This window comes from Hyla sarda, chromosome 2 (genome assembly GCF_029499605.1).
Source record: "Hyla sarda isolate aHylSar1 chromosome 2, aHylSar1.hap1, whole genome shotgun sequence".
NCBI lineage: Eukaryota > Metazoa > Chordata > Amphibia > Anura > Hylidae > Hyla > Hyla sarda.
The window spans coordinates 94,687,515-94,712,299 of NC_079190.1; the positions used below are offsets into that span (position 1 = coordinate 94,687,515).

At 45.4% G+C, this 24,785-nt stretch overlaps 1 protein-coding gene across 1 annotated transcript in view; it reads left to right on the forward strand.

Annotated features, from left to right (window-relative positions):
- The first annotated feature begins 8,705 nt into the window (after nucleotides 1–8,705).
- Nucleotides 8,706–24,785, forward strand: part of OS9 (OS9 endoplasmic reticulum lectin) — a 78,447-nt gene continuing 62,367 nt past the window's right edge. The window contains exons 1-3 of the mRNA XM_056562591.1: nucleotides 8,706–8,932; nucleotides 18,032–18,208; nucleotides 19,502–19,565. Coding sequence (XP_056418566.1) covers nucleotides 8,780–8,932; nucleotides 18,032–18,208; nucleotides 19,502–19,565 — 394 coding nt within the window. The 5' untranslated portion in view covers nucleotides 8,706–8,779. The remainder of the gene's footprint in view (nucleotides 8,933–18,031; nucleotides 18,209–19,501; nucleotides 19,566–24,785) is intronic.

Sequence of the window (24,785 nt, forward strand, 5' to 3'; positions counted from 1 at the left end):
CCTTCAAAAAAGGCCTATCCAGCAACATTAAAGATGTTCTGGCCGCACGAGAAATTCTGCTAATCTACATGAACTTATTCACCTAGCCACTCGCATTGACATGCGTTTTTCCGAAAGGCGTCTGGAACTCCGCCAAGATATGGACTCTGTTCGCACGAGGCGTTTCTTCTCCTCGGCTCCTCTCTCCTCTGGTCCCCTGCAATCTGTTCCTGTGCCTCCCGCCGTGGAGGCTATGCAGGTCGACCGGTCTCGCCTGACACCTCAAGAGAGGACACGACGCCGTATGGAGAACCTCTGCCTGTACTGTGCTAGTACCGAACACTTCCTGAGAGATTGTCCTATCCGTCCTCCCCGCCTGGAAAGACGTACGCTGACTCCGCACAAAGGTGAGACAGTCCTTGATGTCTACTCAGCTTCTCCACGTCTTACTGTGCCTGTGCGGATGTCTGCCTCTGCCTTCTCCTTCTCTACAGTGGCCTTCTTGGACTCTGGATCTGCAGGAAATTTTATTTTGGCCTCTCTCGTCAACAGGTTTAACATCCCGGTGACCAGTCTCGCCAGACCCCTCTACATCAATTGTGTAAATAATGAAAGATTGGACTGTACCATACGTTTCCGCACGGAGCCCCTTCTTATGAGCATCGGATCTCATCATGAGAGGATTGAACTTTTTGTCCTCCCCAATTGCACCTCGGAAATTCTCCTTGGACTTCCCTGGCTTCAACTTCATTCCCCTACCCTGGATTGGTCCACTGGGGAGATCAAGAGTTGGGGGTCCTCTTGTTCCAAGAACTGTCTAAAACCGGTTCCCAGTAACCCTTGCCGTAACTCTGTGGTTCCTCCAGTAACCGGTCTCCCTAAGGCCTATATGGACTTCGCGGATGTTTTCTGCAAAAAACAAGCTGAGACTCTACCTCCTCACAGGCCTTATGATTGCCCTATCGACCTCCTCCCGGGCACTACTCCACCCCGGGGCAGAATTTATCCTCTCTCTGCCCCAGAGACTCTTGCCATGTCCGAATACGTCCAGGAGAATCTAAAAAAGGGCTTTATCCGTAAATCCTCCTCTCCTGCCGGAGCCGGATTTTTCTTTGTGTCCAAAAAGGATGGCTCCCTACGTCCTTGCATTGACTACCGCGGTCTTAATAAAATCACGGTTAAGAACCGCTACCCCTTACCCCTCATCTCTGAACTCTTTGATCGCCTCCAAGGTGCCCACATCTTCACTAAATTGGACTTAAGAGGCGCCTATAACCTCATCCGCATCAGAGAGGGGGACGAGTGGAAAACGGCATTTAACACCAGAGATGGACACTTTGAGTATCTGGTCATGCCCTTTGGACTGTGCAACGCCCCTGCCGTCTTCCAAGACTTTGTCAATGAAATTTTTCGTGATCTGTTATACTCCTGTGTTGTTGTATATCTGGACGATATCCTAATTTTTTCTGCCAATCTAGAAGAACACCGCCAGCATGTCCGTATGGTTCTTCAGAGACTTCGTGACAACCAACTCTATGCCAAAATTGAGAAATGTCTGTTTGAATGCCAATCTCTTCCTTTTCTAGGATATTTGGTCTCTGGCCAGGGACTACAGATGGATCCAGACAAACTCTCTGCCGTCTTAGATTGGCCACGCCCCTCCGGACTCCGTGCCATCCAACGCTTTTTGGGGTTCGCCAATTATTACAGGCAATTTATTCCACATTTTTCTACCATTGTGGCTCCTATCGTGGCTTTAACCAAAAAAAATGCTGATCCCAAGTCCTGGCCTCCTCAAGCAGAAGACGCCTTTAAACGACTCAAGTCTGCCTTTTCTTCGGCTCCCGTCCTCTCCAGACCTGACCCTTCCAAACCCTTCCTATTGGAGGTTGATGCCTCCTCAGTGGGAGCTGGAGCTGTTCTTCTACAAAAAAATTCTTCCGGGCATGCTGTCACTTGTGGTTTTTTCTCTAGGACCTTCTCTCCAGCGGAGAGGAACTACTCCATCGGGGATCGAGAGCTTCTAGCCATTAAATTAGCACTTGAGGAATGGAGGCATCTGCTGGAGGGATCAAGTTCTCCTGTTATTATCTACACCGACCACAAGAACCTCTCCTACCTCCAGTCTGCCCAACGGCTGAATCCTCGCCAGGCCCGGTGGTCTCTGTTCTTTGCCCGATTTAATTTTGAGATTCACTTTCGTCCTGCCGATAAGAACATTAGGGCCGATGCTCTCTCTCGTTCCTCGGATGCCTCAGAAGTTGAACTCTCTCCGCAACACATCATTCCACCTGACTGCCTGATCTCCACTTCTCCTGCCTCCATCAGGCAGACTCCTCCAGGAAAGACCTTTGTTTCTCCTCGCCAACGCCTCGGAATCCTCAAATGGGGTCACTCCTCCCATCTCGCAGGTCATGCGGGTATCAAGAAATCTGTGCAACTCATCTCCCGCTTCTATTGGTGGCCGACTCTGGAGACGGATGTTGTGGACTTTGTGCGAGCCTGCACTATCTGTGCCCGGGATAAGACTCCTCGCCAGAAGCCCGCTGGTTTTCTTCATCCTCTGCCTGTCCCCGAACAGCCTTGGTCTCTGATTGGTATGGATTTTATTACTGATTTACCCCCTTCCCGTGGCAACACTGTTATTTGGGTGGTCGTTGATCGATTCTCCAAAATGGCACATTTCATCCCTCTTCCTGGTCTTCCTTCTGCGCCTCAGTTGGCTAAACAATTTTTTGTACACATTTTTCGTCTTCACGGATTGCCTACGCAGATTGTCTCGGATAGAGGCGTCCAATTCGTGTCTAAATTCTGGAGGGCTCTCTGTAAACAACTCAAGATTAAATTAAATTTTTCTTCTGCATATCATCCCCAGTCCAATGGACAAGTAGAAAGGATTAACCAGATCTTGGGTGATTATTTGCGACATTTTGTTTCCTCCCGCCAGGATGACTGGGCAGATCTCCTCCCATGGGCCGAATTCTCGTATAACTTCAGGGTCTCTGAGTCTTCCTCCAAATCCCCATTTTTCGTGGTGTACGGCCGTCACCCTCTTCCCCCCCTCCCTACTCCCTTGCCCTCTGGTCTGCCCGCTGTGGATGAAATTTCTCGTGACCTTTCCATCATATGGAGAGAGACCCAAAATTCTCTCTTACAGGCTTCATCACGCATGAAGAAGTTCGCGGATAAGAAAAGAAGAGCTCCCCCCGTTTTTTCCCCTGGAGACAAGGTATGGCTCTCCGCTAAATATGTCCGCTTCCGTGTCCCTAGCTACAAGTTGGGACCACGCTATCTTGGTCCTTTCAAAATTTTGTGTCAAATTAATCCTGTCTCTTATAAACTTCTTCTTCCTCCCTCTCTTCGTATCCCTAATGCCTTTCACGTCTCTCTTCTCAAACCACTCATCCTCAACCGTTTTTCTCCCAAGTCTGTTCCTCCCACTCCTGTTTCCGGCTCCTCGGACATCTTCTCGGTCAAAGAAATTTTAGCTGCCAAAAAGGTCAGAGGGAGAAATTTTTTTTTAGTGGACTGGGAGGGTTGTGGTCCTGAAGAGAGATCCTGGGAACCTGAGGACAACATCCTAGACAAAAGTCTGCTCCTCAGGTTCTCAGGCTCTAAGAAGAGGGGGAGACCCAAGGGGGGGGGTACTGTTACGCCGAGCGCTCCGGGTCCCCGCTCCTCCCCGGAGCGCTCGCTTCACTCTCCCCGCGGCAGCGCTCCGGTCACGTCCTCTGACCCGGGGCGCTGCGATTCCGCTGCCAGCCGGGATGCGATTCGCGATGCGGGTAGCGCCCGCTCGCGATGCGCACCCCGGCTCCCCTACCTGACTCGCTCTCCGTCTGTTCTGTCCCGGCGCGCGCGGCCCCGCTCCCTAGGGCGCGCGCGCGCCGGGTCTCTGCGATTTAAAGGGCCACTGCGCCGCTGATTGGCGCAGTGGTTCCAATTAGTGTTTACACCTGTGCACTTCCCTATATCACCTCACTTCCCCTTCACTCCCTCGCCGGATCTTGTTGCCTTAGTGCCAGTGAAAGCGTTCCTTGTGTGTTCCTTGCCTGTGTTTCCAGACCTTCTGCCGTTGCCCCTGACTACGATCCTTGCTGCCTGCCCCGACCTTCTGCTACGTCCGACCTTGCTTTTGCCTACTCCCTTGTACCGCGCCTATCTTCAGCAGCCAGAGAGGTGAGCCGTTGCTAGTGGATACGACCTGGTCACTACCGCCGCAGCAAGACCATCCCGCTTTGCGGCGGGCTCTGGTGAAAACCAGTAGTGGCTTAGAACCGGTCCACTAGCACGGTCCACGCCAATCCCTCTCTGGCACAGAGGATCCACTACCTGCCAGCCGGCATCGTGACATATATTTTTATAGTTCGGACATTTACGCACCGGCGATACCACATATGTTTATTTTTATTTACACAGTTTTTTTTTTTTTTTTATGGGAAAAGGGGGTGATTCAAACTTTTATTAGGGAAGGGGTTAAATCTCATTTATTAACACTTTATTTTCACTTTTTGTTTGCAATGTTATAGGCCCCATAGGGAACTATTACATTGCACACACTAATTTCCTACACTGCTCACTGCCATGCAATAGCATGGCATTGATCAGTGTTATCGCCGCTCTACTGCTCCTGCCTCAGGCACGGAGCAGTCATTCGGCGATCGGACAGTTAGGAGGCAGGTAGGGATCCTCCTTGCGTCCTGCAAGCTGTTCAGGACACCGCCATTTCACTACGGCGGACCCGAAAAGCACCACTTTGCTAACCGGCAATGTTTACTTTAGTTTTAGAAGGGTTAATGCCGGACATCGGTGATGTCCGGCACTAGCCGTGGGTCCCGGTTGCTTATAGCAACTGTGAGCCACCGGGTATGATGCGTGCTCACCTGCTGAGTGAGCATCATACCTCAGGAGCCGCAGATGGACGTTAATGAACGTCCATTTGCGGCAAGGGGTTAAACAGTGTATGCAATCAGAAGATTGCATGGTATAGCCCCCTTTGGGGACAAAAGAAAAAGTGTTAAAAAAAAGAAAAGGAAAAGTCAATAAATGTGAATTAACCCCTTCCCTAATAAAAGTTTGAATCAACCCCCTTTTCCTATTTTTTAACCTCTTCAGGACACAGGGCGTATGGATACGCCCTGCATTCTGAGTCCTTAAGGGCCGAGGGCGTATCCATACGCCCGTGAGAAATCCGGTCCCCACCGCTAGCCCCATGTCGGCGATCGGAGAAAATCGCATGTCAATTCAGACATGCGATTTTCTCCAATTCCGGGCTGATCGGGTCTCTGGTGACCCCATCACCCGGAAAATAGGGCTGATCGGAGCTGTCAGCAACAGCCCCGATCAGCCTAAAGGATAGGAGTGAGGTCGCAAAGCTGCGATCTCCTCCTATCCCCTGGCATTAGTCAGGACAGAGTTCTGACCAATGGCAGCGCAATACAGGGGGTTGCCATGGCAACCCCCCGTTCTGCCCGCCCCTGGATGTTGAGGGGATCTGGGAAGAAGATGGAGGCCGTACCTGCAGGAGAAGTTGCCTGGGGACCTGGGATCTTCGCTGGAGCCTGCTGGATCTTTGCTCAGGTAGGGAATCGACAGTGGGGGGGGGGGGGGGGGGAATTGAAAGTGAAAGTAAAACGATCTTTACTGTGGCAACCACTAGGGGGCCAAACTGCAACTTCCAGCATGCCCAGACAGCCAAAGGCTGTCTGGGCATGCTGGGAGTTGTAGTTTTGCAACATCTGAAGGGTCACAGTTTGGAGACCACTGTTACAGTGGTGCCCAAACAGTAGCCCTCCAGATGTTGCCAAACTACAACTCTCAGCATGCCTCGACTGCCCAGGCATGCTGGGAGTTGTAGTTCTGTAACATCTGTCCCTTCAGATTTAGCAATTTTCATGACGTTTTTGAAAATTGCTGCTCTACTTTGAAGCCCTCTAATTTTTTCAAAAAGCAAAAATATGTCCATTTTATGATGCCAACATAAAGTGGACATATTATATTTGTGAAGAAAAATAAAATTTATTTGGAATATCCATTTCCCTAACAATTAGAGAGCTTCAAAATGAGAAAAATGCAAAATTTTCAAAATTTTCATGAAATTTGGGGATTTTTCACCAAAAAAGGATGCAAGTAACGCCGAAAACTTAACACCAAAATAAAGTCGAATATGTCACGAAAAAACAATCTCAGAATCAGAATATTCGGTAAAAGCGTTTTCGCGTTATTAATTCGTAAAGTGAAGGTGGTCATAATTGCGAAAAAGGGCTCAGTCCCTAAGGTGAAAAAGGGCTGCATCCTTAAGGGGTTAAAAATAAAATAGTGCAATAAAAAATAAACGTGTGCGTAAATGTCCGAACTATTAAAATATAAGGTTATGTCGATGCCGTACATGTAAAAACTTTTGCATTTTTGATCACTTAATATAACATAAAAGCTAATAAAAAGTGATCAAAAAGTCCCATCAAAATAAAAATGGTACTGATAAAAACTACAGATCATTGAGCAAAAAATTAGCTCTCATACCGCCCGTATGCGAAAAAATAAAAAAGTTATAGGGGTCAGAAGATGACAATTTTAAACATACTAATTTTGGTTCATGTAGTTATCATTTTATAAAATAAAACCTATATAAGTTGGGTATCCTTGTAACCGTAGGGACCTACAGAATAAAGATAAGGTGTCATTGCACCGTGTAGAAACAGAAGCCCCCAAAATTACAAAATGGCATTTTTTTTTCTATTTCCCCCCACAAATATATTTGCTTTGGTTTTGCAGTAGATTTTATTATGTTACTGATGTCATTACAAAGTACAATTGGTGGTGCAAAAAACAAGCCCTCATATGGGTCTGTGGGTGCACAATTGAAAGCGTTATGATTTTTAGAAGGGGAGAAGGAAAAAACAAAAGTGCAAAATCGAAAATTGGCCTGATCCTTAAAGCATACCTTTATTTTATTTTTTTATTACACTTTTAATTTAGCTCACTAGTCTGAATTCCTCCCAAAGGGAAGGGGTGTGGCCTCACTGTGCAGGTCTCCGCCCCCTCCCTCAGTATGCTGTCTGCTCACACCTCCACTACAATAGCAAAACTACAACTCCCAGCTTGTCCTCACTGACAGTAGCGGGACACAAGCTGACAGTGGGAGGATTTTTCCTCCAGCTATGAGCCCTGCACCCACAGCTGTCAATCAAGGAAGTGTGTCCATGACATCGGTGATGACGCATGGACACAGCAGGACTAGTATGTGTCCAAGCAGACGGGGGGCAGTCGTTTGACAGACTTTTTCAGTATCAAATACTGAACATTTTCTAATGAAAGCAATTGCAAAACCTATTGGTATACAACATATCAAAAGTTTTTGTATCAGTGCCCATTTAAGGGGGTACTCCACCCCTAGACATCTTATCCCCTATCCTTTGGATAGGGAATAAGATGTCTAGGGGCAGAGTACCCCTTTAAGGTCAAAAGCCCCATGTATTCTGGAAGTTTTGCTATGAGGTAAACTATGGTCTCCAGCCACTAGAGGGCATGGTACTGTGTAACCTACTGCTATAGAGTAGGGATCAACCGAAATCGTTTTTTTAGGGCCGATACCGATAATCTGTGGAGGTTAGGGCCGATAGCCGATAACTTATACCGATATAAGTTATCGGCTATTTATCCCCCGCAACACCGCTGCAGATCATTGATTTAAAGCGGGCGCTTTAAATCAATGATCTGTAGCGGCTTTTGTGGTGCCATAGACCGCATTCCCCTCCTCTCCCGTTGCCTGTCGGGGGTCCTCCTGAGTCCTATCACCAAAACCACCCCCCCCCCCTTCCACCGCTCCGCGCCCCCTACCGACCCACCGCACCACCCCCACTGCCTCCCCCATCCCCGGTTTTATAATGACCTGTTCCCGGGGTCCACTCTACATCTGGCTCTGGTGGCGTCCTCCTGAGCTGTCACTGTGCACACTGACGTCACGTCACTCGTCATTGCGCACAGCGTAACGCAGGACGCAGCAGGAGCAAGAAGTAGCGTGGACCCCGGTGCGGTGGGGGGGTGCATTATCGGCAAGGTAATTGCCGATACCGATAATGCCCAAAATCGTGATTATCGGCCAAACCGATAATCGGTCGATCCCTACTATAGAGCAACCAAAAATCCGCCTTTGGCCATCTGGGCGTGCTGAGATTTGTAGTTTTGCAACAGCTGGAGGCACCGTAGTTGGGAAACACTGAACTATAAGGTCTCCAGCCACTAGAGGGCATGGTACTGTGAAACCTACTGCTATAGAGCAACCAAGACGACATGGCTGTCTGGGCATGCTGGGAGTTGTAGTTTTGCAACAGCTGGTGGCAGCCGAGTTGAGAAACACTGAACTATGAGGTCTCCAGCCACTAGAGAGCATGGCACCCGACATCCCGTTACACAGAGGAAACATTTCTCTTTTCTATCATTTTCCCAAAATGTGAACTTCCGCCGAGATTAGAAAATCTCATAACGTAAACAAACCCTTCCAGCCGCTTCCTATTGGTTCAAGTCATTGTTGATTCCAGCCAATCAGCGCCTGAGTCTTGGAGAGCCGGCTCCTCTCCAGCCTATCAGAAGTGACAAGGTGGAGTGATTGACATCTTCCTCCACCATTAGACGTAAAGGAAAATCTTCCGCGAGAGGTTAGCCGTGGGAGGGACAGGCGTCTGAGCCAATGAGAGCCGCACCTGTCAGTGCTCCGCCAATCAGCGTGGGGCAGATGGCGAGTGGGCGGGACCTGGGATTTGAGAGGAAGGTGCATGGTGTTGAGTAAGGGGGAGTGAAGATGGCGCTACCTGGGCTCTGTGCGGTTGTGTGCGGCGCTTTGTGGCTCCTCTTCGGGGTGACATCGGCTTCTATGGGCTTCCTAAACCTGGAGGAGCTTACGGAGATGAAGTACGGGATCGAGATCCTGTCGGAACCGGTGATTAAAGGCCAGGTAACGGAGGGCAGGGGCGACAGCTGTCACCGCACTGTGTGCACGGACTCCTATTACTGGGTGATGTGTGACATCGTGCATCCGCTACAGTACATGGCCCCTCCATTCTCCACAGGGGCACACTGTCACGTGTCCTAATCATGTGACTTTCTTCTGATCTGTAGGTGTCATGTGGAATGTCACATCATATCTAGGGGGAGATTTACCAAGACCTGTCCAGAGGAAAGTTGCTGAGTTGCCCATAGCAACCAATCAGATCGCTTCTTTCATTTTTAACAAGGCCTCTGCAAAATGAAAGAAGCGATCTGATTGGTTGCTATGGGCAACTCAGCAACTTTTCCTCTGGACAGGTTTTTATAAATCTCCCCCCCATAGTGCCCAGCTGTTGCAAAACTGGCTGTCCGGGCATGCTTGGAGTTGTAGTTTTGCAACAGCTGGACGCAAACTGGTTGGGAAACATTGCTCTACCCCATGCACTGTTACAGATACAAAGAAGACGTGCCATCCTAGTGCACATATGACGTTTTGAGTGACAGCATAAGGATCTGTTCACACTAGCATCAGGTTTTCTTTTTGCCAAAAACAGTGCCACTCCTGTCCTCAGATTGTTTGGATTATATTATGAAACTAAGCTGCAATTCCAGACACAATCTGAGGACAAGAGTGGCGCTGTTTTGGGGAGAAAGCACCTATCTTATCCTCTAATACAGTGGTCCCTCAAGTTACAATATTAATTGGTTCTAGGACGACCATTGTATGTTGAGACCATAACTCTATGGAAACCTGGTAATTGGTTCTGAAGCTCCAAAATGTCATCCAAAAATAGGAAAAAGTGAGAATTAAAGAAAAATAAGTAGATAACTAATACAGATAAAGCAAATCCTTACATATAAAGGTAAGACAGATCTGCTGGGAGCTGTAAATCGCTGTTTCTGTTAGTGTTTCCCAAGCAGGGTGCCTCCAGCTGTTGCAAAACTACAACTCCCAGGATGCCCGGACAGCCAAAGGCTGTCCGGGCATGCTTTGAGTTGTAGTTTTGCAACAGCTGGGGGCACCCTGCATGGGGAACACTGGTCTATGTAGAGGACAGGAGCTTCTTCAAGGTCCTGTACAGAACACGCAATGTCCTAAAAATAAAAAAATAAAAAAATAAAAAAGTAACATGGAGCCGCCCTATCCTGGTGTCCAAAGGAGCAGCTAACCCTGGCACAGGTAAAGAATACAGAACATGTAATACCTTCCTGTACTGTAGGGGGCGCTACCAAACATCAGTCAGTACATACACTTCAGTAATACAGGTAAAGAGTACAGAACATGTAATACCTTCCTGTACTGTAGGAGGCGCTACCAGACTCCAGTCAGTGCATACGCTTCAGTAATACAGGTGTTTTTTCAGTGAATACCCATACTGATTGGTCATATCTTCCGGCCATTGACACGTTTCACAGATCTGGACTGTCTGTACATTGTATGTTGAGTCTGGTTTCAAGTTACAATGGTCCAGAAAAGACCATTGCATGTTGAAACTATTGTATGTTGAGGCCATTGTAAGTTGAGGGATCACTGTACTGAATTTGCCTTTTAAAGTGGTACGGCAATAAACAAACCCTTAGCTCAGCACAGAGGACGGGAGTCTAGAGATGTGCAGATGATCGAGTGTTATATAGCTGCCATAAAACTTTTTGCTTTTATTAAAGGGGTACTCCACCTCTAGACAACTTATCCCATATCCAAAGGATAGGGGATAAGATGTCTGATCGCGTTTGAATGCTGGCTGGGGCACCGGAGACTAGTGACGTCACAAGCCTCTGGCGCCGCATCGCTATTCATCTGGCACGGAGCGAAGTTTGCTCTGTGCATCGGGTGATTGGGGGGCTGCAGCAGAGATCGTAGGGGGTCCCAGCGCGGGATCAGACATCTTATCCTTTGGATAGGGGATAAGATGACTAGGGGTGGAGTACCGCTTTAAGCCATTGAGAAGCTCAGATACTAAATATTTTCAAGATAGGAAAGCATAAGAGTTGAGACATTTCATGGTGGCCCACTTAATCATGAGCGGTATTCCAGCACCATTATTTTTTTTATATAATAATAATTAATTAATATTTATTAGTCCCCCACAGCTCCTTCCTGTGCCCTCGGGTGGGGGTGGGAGACAAAAAAAAAAATTGAATAGGAGGTGTAGAGGCTGAGGTAGGTACATATGACTTATTTTCATTTTTAAGGTGCCACAAGCTTAATATTTAAAAAACCAAAATAAAATGATACAGGAATACCCTTTAGCCCCTGGTTTGGCTGCCATGACTATTGGTCGTTCAGTCTTGCAGTAATCCAGCAGTGTGGTACTTCCTAGCTAGGAATGGATAGTACTGTACTACGGTAACATAGCAGTATGCTGGGTTTCCTGAATGTCTATATTATGCAGGATACGAGTGTTGGTAGCTGCACCAAGGTAATGCCCCTCGCCCAGGAATATTGGGAGATCCACTCTACCATATGTTAGTAGGAGGACTGGATCCCTGAACAAGGGAAAGGTGCAGATCCATGCACGACCATCTGGAAGGAGGCGAGCTGGGCTTGGATTGCATATTATACAGAGGGAAACCACTACCCAACATTTCCTTAGGCAGTGGTCTCCAACCTTTGGCTCTACAGCTGTTGCAAAAGTACAACTCCCAGCATTCCCCTTCGCCATTGGTAGTCTGGGCATAATGGGTGTTGTAGTTTTACAACTGGAGAGCCACAGGTTAAATACTGTATGATAGGGGGTGTATGTTAGGTGCCAGCTGTATAAAGTATTATCTCAGCAAAAGAACACCAGAGGTCCGGGATTGGGGGGGAAAAAAAGCTTCTAAATTTATTTGAACCACAAAGTGTACATATGCACGTATATACTTTGTGGGGCAAGTAAACTGTGAAGCCTTTTTTTTTTTTTTTCCAATACAGGACCTCTGGTGTTCTTTTGCTGTGACAAGACATACTGTACTTTGTGGAATTATTTTGGCTACGGCAGGCTGGCAGGTCACCTGCATGAACAAGAGGGGGTTCTGTGCGGACTCTTCTGGTGGATTATGATATTAGCTGTATGTTAGATACCAGGACTGTATGATATGAGTTGTAGATTATATACCAGGACTGTATGATATGGGCTGTATATCATATACCAGGACTGTATGATATGGGTTGTAGATTATATACCAGGACTGTATGATATGGGCTGTATATCATATACCAGGACTGTATGATATGGGCTGTATATTATATACCAGGACTGTATGATATGGGTTGTAGATTATATACCAGGACTGTATGATATGGGCTGTATGTTAGATACCAGGACTGTATGATATGGGCTGTATATTATATACCAGGACTGTATGATATGGGTTGTAGATTATATACCAGGACTGTATGATATGGGCTGTATATCATATACCAGGACTGTATGATATGGGCTGTATATTATATACCAGGACTGTATGATATGGGCTGTATATTATATACCAGGACTGTATGATATGGGCTGTATATTATATACCAGGACTGTATGATATGGGCTGTATATCATATACAAGGACTGTATGATATGGGCTGTATATCATATACCAGGACTGTATGATATGGGCTGTATATTATATACCAGGACTGTATGATATGGGCTGTATATTATATACCAGGACTGTATGATATGGGCTGTATATTATATACCAGGACTGTATGATATGGGCTGTATATTATATACCAGGACTGTATGATATGGGCTGTATATTATATACCAGGACTGTATGATATGGGCTGTATATTATATACCAGGACTGTATGATATGGGCTGTATATTATATACCAGGACTGTATAATATGGGCTGTATATTATATAGCAGGACTGTATGATATGGGCTGTAGATTATATACCAGGACTGTATGATATGGGCTGTAGATTATATACCAGGACTGTGTGATATGGGCTGTAGATTATATACCAGGACTGTATGATATGGGCTGTAGATTATATACCAGGACTGTGTGATATGGGCTGTAGATTATATACCAGGACTGTATGATATGGGCTGTAGATCATATACCAGGACTGTGTGATATGGGCTGTATATTATATACCAGGACTGTGTGATATGGGCTGTATATCATATACCAGGACTGTATCATAGGGATTGTATATTATATACCAGGACTGTATGATATGGGCTGTATATTATATATCAGGATTGTATGATATGGGCTGTATATTATATATCAGGATTGTATGATATGGGCTGTATATTATATACCAGGACTGTATGATATGGGATTGTATATTATATACCAGGATTGTATGATATGGGCTGTATATTATATACCAGGATTATATGATGGGCTGTATATTATATACAAGGACTTGTCCATTGATGAGGGAGCTAAACAATGGTGAATATACACAGGACCACAACAGTATTACATCCTATAGGACAGCAGTTTTTTGTTCTTTGTAGTCTATAGGTCTCGGTCTCTGACTTTCTCCAGTTTATGATCCTTTTAGATGTTGTGGTCTATATAAAGGAAGTGCGTCTGCTCTGTTGTTTAGGATGAAAACAGATGTGAAGATACGGTTTCACTTCCCTCCATGATTCTGGGGAAATGTTCATGTTTGCTGTTATAAAATGTATGTACGGTGCCCGGTAGGTGCTATGTTGAACCATTTGCCAAGCAGACACGTCACAGATCCATCTTTACTCTTCAGTATTCAGAGCGACCCTCTGGTTCAGGGATGGACAGAAGACTGTAGGAGCTGCTTCCACCTCTCTAGAGCCATGTTTAGGTAGCCTAGACATTAAAGAGGACCTGTGGTTACCCCCAAGTTAGGGAGTTCCCAATATCCCAATCTTTGGCGGGATATTGGGCTTTGTCTCATTCCCCAGTTATTAGGCTTTGTAGTTCCTCTGACTGACTGATCCAGTAAATCCGGGGCAGGCTCTTTATTAAAATATGGCACTGCCATTGCATTGTTTTTAGTTGCACAGGTCCTCTACAATGTTGGAACCACTATTCTTGTGCAGTATTGTGCAGCTCCTTTCTTCTCCCGCATGTACAGAGAGCCCCTCGTGTGTTCAGGCTGAGGATCCTGTATGTGCGGAGGGGCAGAGAGGAGCCGCGCGGCACTGAAGAAGGGAGGAACGGCAGCTCCCACACAGCACTGCCACTGAAAATACTGCAACAAGCGAGCACAACTGGCCCAGAAATATTACCATCATTATGATGGCGGCAAAGGACTTGTATTATGGGTCTACTATGTTTTTACAGTATGGCTTTGTGTGTGGCCAGCGCTGAACACGCACCACTTCACACTAGATATTTATGCCCCTCCTCAAAGTGTTCACCCCTCTGACAGACTCACGAAATCAGTCAAATCAGTCAATGAAAGACAATGATACAAGGCCCAATATCTCAGGATTGGCAGTGGTGTTTGAAGGCAATACTGTAAAAAGGTTTGTGATCAGCCTCCACTAAGCTTTCTATAGATGCCAAAAACTCACTAACTTTGGGTTGACCACAGGTCCTCTTAACCCCTTAAGGACGCAGCTAATTTTCACCTTAAGGATGCAGGCCTTTTTTGCACATCTGACCACTGTCACTTTAATCATTAATAACTCTGGGATGCTTTTACTTTTCATTCTGATTCCGAGATTTTTCTTTTTTTTTTCTTTCATGACATATTCTACTTTATGTTATCGGTAAATTTTTGTCGATACTTGCATCATTTCTTGGTGAAAAAATCCAACATTTGATGAAAAAGTAGAAAATTTTGCGTTTTTTTTTTTTTTAAATTTGAAACTCTCTGCTTATAAGGAAAATAGACATCCCAAATAAATGATATATTGATTCACATATACAATATGTCTACTTTGTGTTTGCATCATAAAGTTGACATGTTTTTACTTTTGGAAGACATCAGAGGGCTTCAAAGTATAGCAGCAATTTTCAAATTTTTCAAAATCTAAATTTTTCAGGGACCAGTTCAGTTTTGAAGTGGATTTGAGGGGCCTTCATATTAAAAATACCTCATTATAAAAACTACACCCCTCAAAGTATTCAAAATGACATTCAGTAACTGTGTTAATCCTTTAGATGTTTCAAAGAAATAGCAAGTGAAGGAGAAAATTACAAATCTTCATTTTTTACACTCGCATGTAACAAGCGGTACAGTGAGCCTTAACACCCCACAGGTGTTTGATGACTTTTCGTTAAAGTCAGATGTGTAAATGAAATTTTTTTTTTTCACTAAAATGCTGTTTTTTCCCTAAACTTTACATTTTTACAAGGTGTAATAGGAGAAAATGGCCCCCCAAATTTTTAACCCCATTTCTTGGAGTATGGAAATACCCCATTTGTGGATGTCAAGTGCTCTGCTGGCGAACTACAAGACAGGGGCCTTGTGACAGATCTTTGGAACAGTGGGCTGTGCAAATGAAAAATTACATTTTTCATTTTCACGGACCACTGTTCCAAAAATCTGTCAGACACCTGTGGGGTGTAAATGCTCACTGTACCCCTTAGTACATTAGGTGAGGGGTGTAGTTTCCAAAATGGGGTCACATGTGGTGGGGAGGTCCATTGTTCTGGCACTATGGGGGCTTTGTATACACACATGGTCTTCTATTCCAGACAAATTTTCTCTTCAAAAGCCCAATGGCGCTCCTTCTCTTCTGAACATTGTAGTTCGCCCGCAGAGCACTTTACACATCCACATATGGGGTAACTTCTTACTCAGAAGAAATGGGGTTACACATTTTGGGGGGCTTTTTTTCCTATTCTCCCTTTAGGGTAACGCCAGCATTTTAGTAAAAATAATTTTTTATTCATTTTCCCATCCAACTTTATCGAAAAATCGTCAAACACCTGTGGGTTGTTAAGGCTCACTATACCCCTTGTTACGTTCTGTAAGGGGTGTAGTTTCCAAAATGGGGTCACATGTGGGTATTTATTGTTTTGCGTTTATATCAGAACCGCTGTAAAATCAGCCACCCCTGTGCAGATCACCAATTTAGGCCTCAAATGTACATAGTGCGCTCTCACTCCTGAGCCTTGTTGTGTGTCTGAAGGGCATTTTACACCCACATATGGGGTATTTCGGTACTCAGGAGAAATTGTGTTAAAAAAAACAAAAAAAAACAAAACAACTATGAGGCAACACCAGCATGTTTTTTTAAATTTTTTTTACATTAACAGGCTGGTATAGACCCCAACTTTTCCTTTTCATAAGGGGTAAAAGGAGAAAAAGCCCCCCAAAATTTGTAACGCAATTGCTCCCGAGTACGGACATACCCCATATATGGCCCTAAACCGTTTCCTAGAAATACGACAGGGCTCCGAAGTGAGCGCCATGCACATTTGAGGACTAAATTAGGGATTGCATAGGGGTGGACATAGGGGTATTCTACGCCAGTGATTCCCAAACGGGGTGCCTCCAGCTGTTGCTATACTCCCAGCATGCCTGGACAGTCATTGGCTGTCCGGAAATGCTGGGAGTTGTTGTTTTGCAACAGCTGGAGGCTCCGTTTTGGAAACACTGCCGTATGATACGTTTTCATTTTTATTGGGGGTGGGGGTGCAGTGTAAGGGGGTGTATATGTAGTGTTTTACCCTTTTTATTTTGTGTTAGTGTAGTGTTTTTAGGGTGCATTCACATGGGCGGGGGTTTACGGTGAGTTTCCCGCTATGAGTTTGCGCAGTGGCAGATAATTTGCCGCAGCTTAAACTTGAAGCAGGAAACTTATTGTAAACCTGCCCATGTGAATGTACCCTGTACATTCACATGGCGGGGAGGCAAACCTCCAGCTGTGGCAAAACTACAACTCCCAGCATGCACAGACAGACCGTGCATGCTGGGAGTTGTACTTTTGCAACAGCTGGAGGCACACTGGTTGGAAAACCTTCAGTTAGGTTCTGTTACCTAATTTAGTATTTTCCAACCAGTGTGCCACCAGCTGTTGCAAAACTACAACTCCCAGCATGTACTGATCGCCAAAGGGCTTGCTGGGAGATGTAGTTATACAACAGCTGGAGGTACGCAACTACAACTCTCAGAATGGTGAGGCAGCCGTTTGCTGGTAGTGCATGCTGGGAGTTGTAGTTTTGCAAGATCTAGAGGGCCTCAGTTTAGAGACCACTGCACAGTGATCTCCAAACTGTACCCTTCTAAATCTTGCAAAACTGCAAATCCCAGCATGCCCAAACGGCTGTCTGGGCATGCAGGGAGTTGTTGTTCTGCAACATCTGGAGGGCTACAGTTTATAGACCACTGTATAGTGGTCTCCAAACTGTAGCCCTCCAGATGTTGCTAGGCAACTACTCACCCGCTTCCGTAGTCTGTACGAGGAGCCACACCAGGAAGGGAGCCGCACGTCATCGCCGCCGATCGCAGGTAAGGGACCTCCTGCCGCCACCGCCGTTCACGCTACAGTTCCCTCGTTCTGCCCACCGACGGTAATCCGGGCAGAACGGGGGAATTGAACATTTACATTTGCCACCCCTCCCGCTCCCGATCTGCTATTGGTCGTTGCTTCTAGATGATCCCCCTTATTTTCGGCATCACCGGAGACCCGTATGACCCAGAATCACCGAAAATCCGGCGATCACCGACATGGGGGGGGGGGGGGGGGGTCTGTATGCATACGCCCTGCTTCCTGAAGAAGTTAAAGAGTTTTTTTTTATTTATTTTTTTCCACAAACAATATGAAAGTCATATTTGTATAAAAAAACTACAGCTCTTGATCTGACAATACACATTGGATATAAAAGTTTCAACCCGCTCCTCTTTTGTGTATGGGGTCTCCCAAGTTATGTCAACATGGCTGATCAATTGTGTCTGGCAGCAGCTTTTTTCCTGTCTTCCCCTTGAAATATAAATGCACATTTGGGACTCTAGGCTCCATACGTTTTTAAGTTAATGGGGTCCATTGGGATTTGTTAGGATCCGTCTCGCAATGAATCTGTCAGCGCAATCACAAGTCTAGTAAAAGGAGCCACGACAATAATGTGAACAGACCCTATAGAAAATGTCCTTTTTTCTGTTTAATATATTTACCATTATTTTATGTCTTCCAGAGCAAAGCTGACAACATTGTTACAATTGCTTCCAAGTACAAGCAGAACTATGAATGTAAGCTTCCTGCCGTGGCTGTGAAATTTCAGCAGGAGAAGGAAGACGACCCTCAGACCTACTCCGGACTTGGAATATCAGAGCTGCTGAAGCCCATGGACGCAGCACCTTGTCTGACAAAGGTGACACTAAGTATACTGCTCCCCAGGCCATGTGTTATCCTTCTTTTATACATGTGTCCAATTCACTTTCACTCTATTTCTTAACTATCCTTTCATTAAACACTATATATGTGTGTGTGTGTGTGTATGTATGTATGTATGTATATATATATATATATATATATATATATATATATATATATATATATATTAAATAAGACTTGGGAGATTTTGTCCACAGCAACCACAGCTCAGCTTTCATATCTTATTGAGCTCTGGTAAAGTGAAAGCCAAGCTGTAATTCGTTGTTTTGGACAAATTGCCACAGATTTCCTCTCACATAGTTTGATGAATCTGGGCCTGTGTGGATGTATAGATAGTGTGGGTTTGTGTATATGTATGAATGTGTGTGCGGCGCTTGTGCACGAAATAGCTATTGCTCACCTGGCGTCCCTCTCTCCCGATCTGTTGTGTCCTGCCGGTTCACGAATAAATCACCGTATTATTCAACGTGGTTAGTGCCATCTTTTCTTCTATGTGACTGATATATATATATATATATATATATATATATATATATGTGTGTATATGTAATATGCACACATATATACATGTTCCAAACGATCGATCATATATTGATGAAACTTAGTATATGTCAACTAAAAATATGGGATAGTTAAATTAACCCTAACTCACCTACTTACATGAAGATTGAGGTTTTTGTCTGAAGTCCCATGGAAATCTAAGGGACTTCTGTTACCTTATTCCACAAGCTCCGCTCTGCATTTTCTGTTAAGTGCTGCAGTCCAGCTTCCAAGCCACGCCACTACCGAAAGCCATACCCCTTTTATTTGCGGTCCTTTTTTCGTTTTGGCTCAAGGTTAAAAATGCCATTTTCACCTGATACACCCACATGACAGGTCCTTCAACCGCAATCTCTTCATCACAGCTCAGCCCCACCTTACTCTACAAGCTCTGTTCAGCATCTCCAACTGAATGCGTCGGCCTGACGTGCAAGCCACGCCCCTTCCACAAGTCACACCCCTTTTTATTCTGGTCCTTTATTGCATGTTGGTTCGGTTTGCAAGCCACACACCTCTCTAAGTCACCCTGCACCCACAAAGCCACACCCACTTCTACAAACCACACCCCCTTCTGCTTTTATCACAACTCTGCCCCACCTAAGGACGGAATAGGAAGATGCAGTATCGGAGCTTCCGCCTGTGTTGCTTTTCCTCTTCCACACGGTTTAGGTAGAAAAAAAAACGGTAACACTGCTAGTAATCTATTATATGTAATGCTTTTGTTTTTCAGACCAAAGACTGGTGGACTTATGAGTTTTGCTATGGAAAGCACATCCAGCAGTACCATATTGAAGGTGTGTATGTTAAACATTGTTTCATAGAATTCTCAGCTTATCATGGAATCCATCTGGTGTTGTGGGCCTTAGTATATGACTGGTGCAGCAATCGTCACCCACAGAAGGCCGGCTCCCTGAGTAGGTCACCAGTAAGGACAAATAGGTTTGGTCCCTAACCTTCTTACTTAGACCCTGTTGTTGGAAGCGCTGCGTCTCTCACTTTAAATGGCCACTATCACAAACATATTTTTTGTTCAATTCAATAGATCATTATATAATAAGTATATTTCTAAATACATTCCAATAATTTTTTTCATTAATTAATTTAACATAGAAATTGCTTGCATAAAAGGGGCCACTAGGGGTCCTCACAAAAGAGGCCCACGCTGATCTCTGGCCATCGCTATGTGAAAACAGACAGTGGCAACACTCCAGGCCCGTCGGAATACAGGAAGTGAGGGTGGGCTTTAGAAGGCTCTGCCTTCGGAGGACACAGGTCTGTTCGGGAGAAAGAACACAGAGCAGAGCAGGGGAGAGAGGACGTACACTGCTTCTCATCTCCTCCCTGAGCTCTGCCTGTGTTCACTGAACAGGAGGATGACAAAGTGCACGGGCTGTGAATTTATAGACTGCAGGTGCTGGGGAATAAATCTCGGACTGGGGATGGGGGGGGGGGCAAGACTCCTGAATGACACATGCTGGGAGTTGTAGTCCCTGTTATGTGTGTGTATGCTAGGGAATGCTGGTAGTTATAGTTTTGCAACACCTGGAGGCACCCTGTTTGGGAAACACTGGTGTATGCCCTGTAGAGGTGTTGGCGAACTACAACCCTCAGCATTCCCTGGTTGGGAAACACTAGAAAATACACACATAGCAGGGACTTCAACACCCAGCATGTGTCATTCAGGAGTCATTCCCCCCCCCCTTCACACACAGAAATCGTCCCTAGTCCGAGATTTATTCCCCAGCCCCTGCAGTCTATAAATTCACAGCTCGTGCATATGTCATCCTCCCGTTCAGTGAACACAGGCAGAGATGAGGGGCCGTGTACATCCTCCTCTGCTCTTTCTTCTTTCTCCTGTGCAGACCTGCGTCCTCCGAAGACAGAGAAGGGAGATGGGGGTGGGGGGGGGATGTGTACCTCCTCTCTTCCCTCTGCTCTGCCTTCGCTCTGCCCTCCTCCCAGCTCTAGCTTTGGATATCTTAGGAGAGCTGAGGGGAGGAGTGGACGCAAGTCTGCATGGGGCACAAATTTCCACCTCACACCGGGCGCTGTGCTGCAGCTGCTCGTCCTTCACAGGTAGTGCCTGGGGCTATAGCTCTATCCCAGTCAGAGTACACGACTGGCTGTGATTTGTAGTCCCATTATGCGATATGTAAGAGGAGCAGAGGATTATATACATTATCCTCTGCTCCTCTTTCATATTGCATAAGGTATTGTGTGTAGGGGACTATAAATCCCAGCCAGTCATGCAATATGTAAGAGGATCAGAGGATAATATATATAATTATCTGCTCCTCTTACATATTGCATAATGGGACTACAAATCCCAGCCAGTTGTGCAGTGACTCTGGGATAGCGATATATATTATCCTCTGCTCCTCTTTCATATTGCATAAGATATTGTGTGTAGGGGACTACAAATCCCAGCCAGCCGTGCAATATGTAAGAGGATCAGAGGATGAGGAGATCCAGAGAGGAAAGGGTTACAGAGCAGCCTGCAGTGATTTGCTGACTGCCAGGCACCCTCCCAGACTCAATGACACACAGTGAGGTAGGAAGTTCAGTCATGTAGAGTGAGGGCAGAAGAGGGAGCCGCCCCCTGCCTGAGAGAAGAGGATAATACAGACTGCAACTGATGTAAGCTGGTTATATTAGAAATATAGGGGATAAACACACAAAACTTAGATGTACATGGTAAGGGTGAGGTACTGAGTAAAACATAGATAGATAGATAGAGATAGAGAGATAGAGATATATATATATCTCTATCTATCACAATTTTTTTTATTATTTGGGGGAGATTAAAGGTACACTTTAACCCCTTAAGGACTGAGCCCTTTTTCACCTTAAGGACTCGGCCATTTTTTGCAAATCTGACCACTGTCATTTTAAACATTAATAACTCTGGAATGCTTTTAGTTATCATTCTGATTCCGAGATTGTTTTTTCGTGACATATTCTACTTTAACGTAGTGGTAAAAATTTTTGGTAACTTGCATCCTTTCTTGGTGAAAAATCCCAAAATTTGATGAACAATTTGAAAATTTTGCATTTTTCTAACTTTGAAGCTCTCTGCTTGTAAGGAAAATGGATATTCCCAAAAAATTTTTTTTTTATTCACATATGCAATATGTCTACTTTATGTTTGCATCATAAAATTGATGAGTTTTTACTTTTGGAAGACACCAGAGGGCTTCAAAGTTCCGCAGCAATTTTCCAATTTTTCACAAAATTTTGAAACTCGCTTTTTTTCAGGGACCAGTTCAGGTTTGAAGTGGATTTGAAGGGTCTTCATATTAGAAATACCCCACAAATGACCCCATTATAAAAACTGCACCCCCCAAAGTATTCAAAATGACATTCAGTAAGCGTTTTAACCCTTTACGGGTTTCACAGGAATAGCAGCAAAGTGAAGGAGAAAATTCACATTCTTCATTTTTTACACTCGCATGTTCTTGTAGACCCAATTTTTGAATTTTTGCAAGGGGTAAAAAGGAGAAAATGTTTACTTGTATTTGAAACCCAATTTCTCTCGAGTAAGCACATACCTCATATGTCTATGTAAAGTGTTCGGCGGGCGCAGTAGAGGGCTCAGAAGGGAAGGAGCGTCAAATGGTTTTTGGGGGGCATGTCACCTTCAGGAAGCCCCTATGGTGCCAGAACAGCAAAAAACCCCACATGGCATACCATTTTGGAAACTAGACCCCTCGGGGAACGTAACAAGTGGTAATGTGAACCTTAATACCCCACAGGTGATTCACGACTTTTGCATATGTAAAAAAAAAAAATATTTTTTTTACCTAAAATGCTTGGTTTCCCTAAAGTTTTAAATTTTTAAAAAGGGTAATAGCAGAAAATACCCCCCAAAATTTGAAGCCCAATTTCTCCCGATTCAGAAAACACCCCATATGGGGGTGAAAAGTGCTCTGCTGGCGCACTACAGGTCTCAGAAGAGAAGGAGTCACATTTGGCTTTTTTGAAGGAAATTTTGCTCTGGGGGCATGCCGCATTTAGGAAGCCCCTATGGTGCCAGGACAGCAAAAAAAAAACACATGGCATACCATTTTGGAAACTAGACCCCTCGGGGAACGTAACAAGGGGTAAAGTGAACCTTCATACCCTACAGGTGTTTCACGACTTTTGCATATGTAAAAAAAAATAAAAAAATGTACCTAAAATGCTTGGTTTCCCAAAAAATTTACATTTATACAAAGGGTTAAAGCAGAAAATACCCCCCAAAATTTGAAGCCCAAATTCTCCCGATTCAGAAAACACCCCATATGGGGGGGAAAAGTGCTCTGTTGGCGCACTACAGGTCTCAGAAGAGAAGGAGTCACATTTGGCTTTTTGAAAGCAAATTTTGCTCTGGGGGCATGCCTCATTTAGGAAGCCCCTATGGTGCCAGGACCGCAAAATAACCCCACATGGCATACCATTTTGGAAACTAGAGCCCTCGGGGAATGTAACAAGGGGTTAAGTGAACCTTAATACCCCACAGGCGTTTCACGACTATTGCATATGTAAAAAAAAAAAAAAAATTTTTTTACCTAAAATGCTTCTTTTCCCAAAAACTTTACATTTTTAAAAAGGGTAAAAGCAGAAAATACCCCCCAAAATTTGAAGCCCAATTTCTCCCGAGTACAGCGATACCCCATATGTGACCCTTAACTGTTGCCTTGAAATACGACAGGGCTCCAAAGTGAGAGCGCCATGCGCATTTGAGGCCTAAATTAGGGATTGCATAGGGGTGGACATAGGGGTATTCTACGCCAGTGATTCCCAAACAGGGTGCCTCCAGCTGTTGCAAAACTCCCAGCATGCCTGGACAGTCAACGGCTGTCCGACAATACTGGGAGTTGTTGTTTTGCAACAGCTGGAGGCTCCGTTTTGGAAACCGTGGCGTACCAGACGCTTTTCATTTTTATTGGGGAGGGGAGGGGGGCTGTGTAGGGGTATGTGTATATGTAGTGTTTTTTACTTTTTATTTTATTTTTTGGTAGTGTAGTGTAGTGTTTTTAGGGTACAGTCGCATGGGCGGGGGTTCACAGTAGTTTCTCGCTGGCAGTTTGAGCTGTTGCAGAAAATTTGCTGCAGCTCAAACTTGCAGCCCGATACTTACTGTAAACCTCCGCCCATGTGAGTGTACCCTGTACATTCACATTGGGGGGGGACATCCAGCTGTTGCAAAACTACAACTCCCAGCATGCGCTGACAGACTGTACATGCTGAGAGTTTTAGTTTTGCAACAGCTGTAGGCACACTGGTTATGTATCACAGAGTTTGTGACCTTACTCAGTGTTTCAAAACCAGTGTGCCTCCAGCTGTTGCAAAACTACAACTCCCAGCATGTACGGTGCAAGGTGTAAGGTGACTGCTGGGAGTTGTAGTTTGCAACAGCTGGAGGCACACCGGTCGTGAAACACTGAGTTAGGTAAAAAAAAATCTCTAAGTTTCACAACCAGTGTGCCTTCAGCTGTTGCAAAACTACAACTCTCAGCAGTCACCGACAGCCAACGGGCATGCTGGGAGTTGTAGTTATGCAACCAGCAGATGCACCACTACAACTCCCAGCATGCACTTTAGCTGTTTGTGCAAGCTGGGAGTTGTAGTTATACAACAGCTGAAGGTACACTTTTCCATAGAAAAAATGTGCCTCCAGCTGTTGTAAAACCATAAGTCCCAGCATGCCCATAAGGGAATGCTGGGAGTTGTGGTGGTCTGCCTCCTGCTGTTGCATAACTACAGCTCCCAGCATGCCCTTTTTGCATGCTGGGAGCTGTTGCTAAGCAACAGCAGGAGGCTGTAACTCTCCTCCTGCTGCTGCTCCATCGCAGGCTGTCCCTCGCCACCGCCGTCGTTCCTGGGGCCCCGATCCCAACATGGACGCCGGGGATCGGGGTCCCCAGCACCCGGGGTCGTCTTCCCGCACCCGCTCACGTCCTCCGGAAGAGGGGCGGAGCGGGTGCGGGAGTGACGCCCGCAGCAGGCGCCCTGATTGGTCGGCCGGTAATCCG